Genomic DNA, 2,197 nt, shown 5'->3' on the forward strand with positions numbered 1-2,197 from the left:
TACAGCTTGTGGATTTTATGAAACATTATTTCAAAATCATGATATTTTTTTATTTAGCGGTATTTAAAAAAAACTATTATATGCATTATATAGAAGATGCTCAAATACCTCATCTCAAAGCAGGCATGAAGCAAACACGACACCAATTTTTGCACAACTTGGAAATATATATGTTCACAACAGCACATTTCATTTCAGCACCCAACAAACAGGCCGAGCGAGTGGCCTGTTTTAACTAGACCCTGTTCCCCTCAAGAAAACAAAAACTAGACCCTGTTACAAACTAAAGCTACGTATCTTTATGACGCATGCAGTTTACGTCTTGGCGATCGAGTCATCGCTACCTCTAATTAGTGTCGCTTAGGCTCACTGCTGTCTATGAGCCCGAGCGCTGCCTCGAGGTTGGTCACCACGTTTGACATGGCGGGCCGGTCCTGTGGCTGTGGCCACAAACAACGTGCTGCCGTGTACGCCACGAGATTCAGCGCCTCCATCTGCACCGGCGACGGGCGGCAGTCCAGCACAGACCCCAGGTCCCCACCCTCTATGATCGGGGCAGCAAAGCCGGCCAAGGTCTGTGGGTCCTTCCCCTCCTCCCAGCTAGGCGGCCTCCCGGTCAGCACCTCCAGCATCACCACGCCGAAGCTGTACACGTCGCTCGCCGTACTCACAAGCCGCGTGCGGCGGTACTCCGGATCGATGTACCCGAACAAGCCGGCGACCTCCCCGACGAGCTGGCCGCCCGTCGTCGGCTCCTGCAAAACCGCCGCGCCGAAGCCGGACACGCGGGCCGCCCAGCTCTCGTCCAGAAGGATGCTGGACGAGCTGACGTTGCGGTGGATGATCCGTGGCCCGGCGGCGCGGTGCAGGTGGTCGACGGCCATCGACGCGCCCAGCAGCGCCTGGACACGCGCCTTCCACGACGACGTCACCGGCGACGCAGAGCCGCCGCTTCCGCCCTGCATCAGGTGGTCCCTGAGCGTGCCGTTGCTCGTGTGCTGGTACTGGTAGACGAACATGCGGTCGTCGTCCTCCGCGCACCAGCCCACGAGGGGCACGACGTGGTCGTGACGGAGGTGGCAGAGGGTCTCGAGCTCCGCCACGAACGCGCCCTCTTGTTCGTGGCGTTGCGGCCCGTGATTCTTCAGGCTCTTGACCGCCACCTCCAGGCCGTCGTGAAGCCGACCCTTGTACACCGTTGCGGAGCCGTCCTCGCTGAGCACATGGCCGAAGTTTCCGGTCAAGAACACGATCTCCGACGACGCGAACTCCACAGGTACATACGTTGAGCTCACGTACTGGACCATCGCAGGCTCCTACATATGGAAGACGATGGCACAGGCAGTTAATTAAGCTGCAAGACCAACAAGATGAAAATGGTTCTTCTGGCTGCGGATCTGTACGTACCTGCAGCTGCAGCGAACGGGAGCCGGAGCCTGTCGCCATAGCAGATGCAGCAACCATTGTTGGTGCCACCGGTAGAAGAACGCTGGTGGGATTCGGCGGAATGATTTGATCGAGGCGGCGGGCAATGGAGATGTGGCTGAGCAAGGGGGTGAGGATGAGGTGGGAGTCGATCCTGCGGTTGACTTCCCTGAACCTCTCAGCCTGGTCGTCGGCGTACAAGAACTTCCGGCGGGCGCTCCATTTCTGGCAAGCGACGACGAGATCGTGCGCCTCCTGGAGCGTGTCGCCCAGCCCGGCCAGCGGTTGCGCCACCCCCGGGTCCTGCAGCTGCACCAGCAGGTCGCCGATCACGGATACGCGGCGCGCCAGGTTCTGGCACTCCAGCTTGTTCTGCCGGGCTGTCTCCGCCGCGCTGGTGATCTTCGTGACCAGCCCGTGGACGTACAAAGCCAGCTGGGCCACCGTCGCCAAACCCGCCACCGTGGTGGCCGCCATGGCACCAGACTAGCTACAGTACTGTATACCAACTGGCCACATTGAAACCCACAACAAGGAGAGGTGGATATATACATGGTCGTCGCCTCGCCGAAAGACGGCCGGGTCGTCCACTCCGATCCGCGTTATAGTAGTACTTATTATTACTCACATTATTTCTCTAGGATTGATTTGAAACAATCATCTCTCTCTAATCATATTGATGTGGTATTGTAGATGCTGATAGTTTTTCTATGAATTTAATCAAATCTAGCAAAGTCAACTCTAATGTGCAGTGCATTTTGAAATGAGGAGA

General features: G+C 57.0%; 1 protein-coding gene across 1 annotated transcript; it reads right to left on the reverse strand.

Moving 5' to 3' along the window:
* Positions 1-248: 248 nt before the first annotated feature.
* Positions 249-1,902, reverse strand: LOC123186334 (putative serine/threonine-protein kinase-like protein CCR3). Its single transcript, XM_044598112.1, has 2 exons — positions 1,462-1,902; positions 249-1,313 (listed from the first exon to the last, which is right to left on the reverse strand). The coding sequence occupies exons 1-2, from the start codon at positions 1,900-1,902 to the stop codon at positions 351-353; spliced, it is 1,404 nt and encodes a 467-aa protein (XP_044454047.1). The 3' UTR covers positions 249-350.
* Between the last annotated feature and the right edge of the window lie 295 nt (positions 1,903-2,197).

Source organism: Triticum aestivum, chromosome 2A (assembly GCF_018294505.1).
Source record: "Triticum aestivum cultivar Chinese Spring chromosome 2A, IWGSC CS RefSeq v2.1, whole genome shotgun sequence".
Lineage (NCBI taxonomy): Eukaryota > Viridiplantae > Streptophyta > Magnoliopsida > Poales > Poaceae > Triticum > Triticum aestivum.

What these genes read in the sequence shown, in the direction of transcription:
- LOC123186334 (XM_044598112.1), bottom strand. Translation starts at nt 1,902, where the DNA reads ATGGCGGCCACCACGGTGGCGGGTTTGGCGACGGTGGCCCAGCTGGCT. An exon ending in TACCGGTGGCACCAACAATG is followed by an intron (nt 1,314 to 1,461) that starts GTTGCTGCATCT and finishes CATATGTAGGAG; the next exon opens with CCTGCGATGGTCCAGTACGT.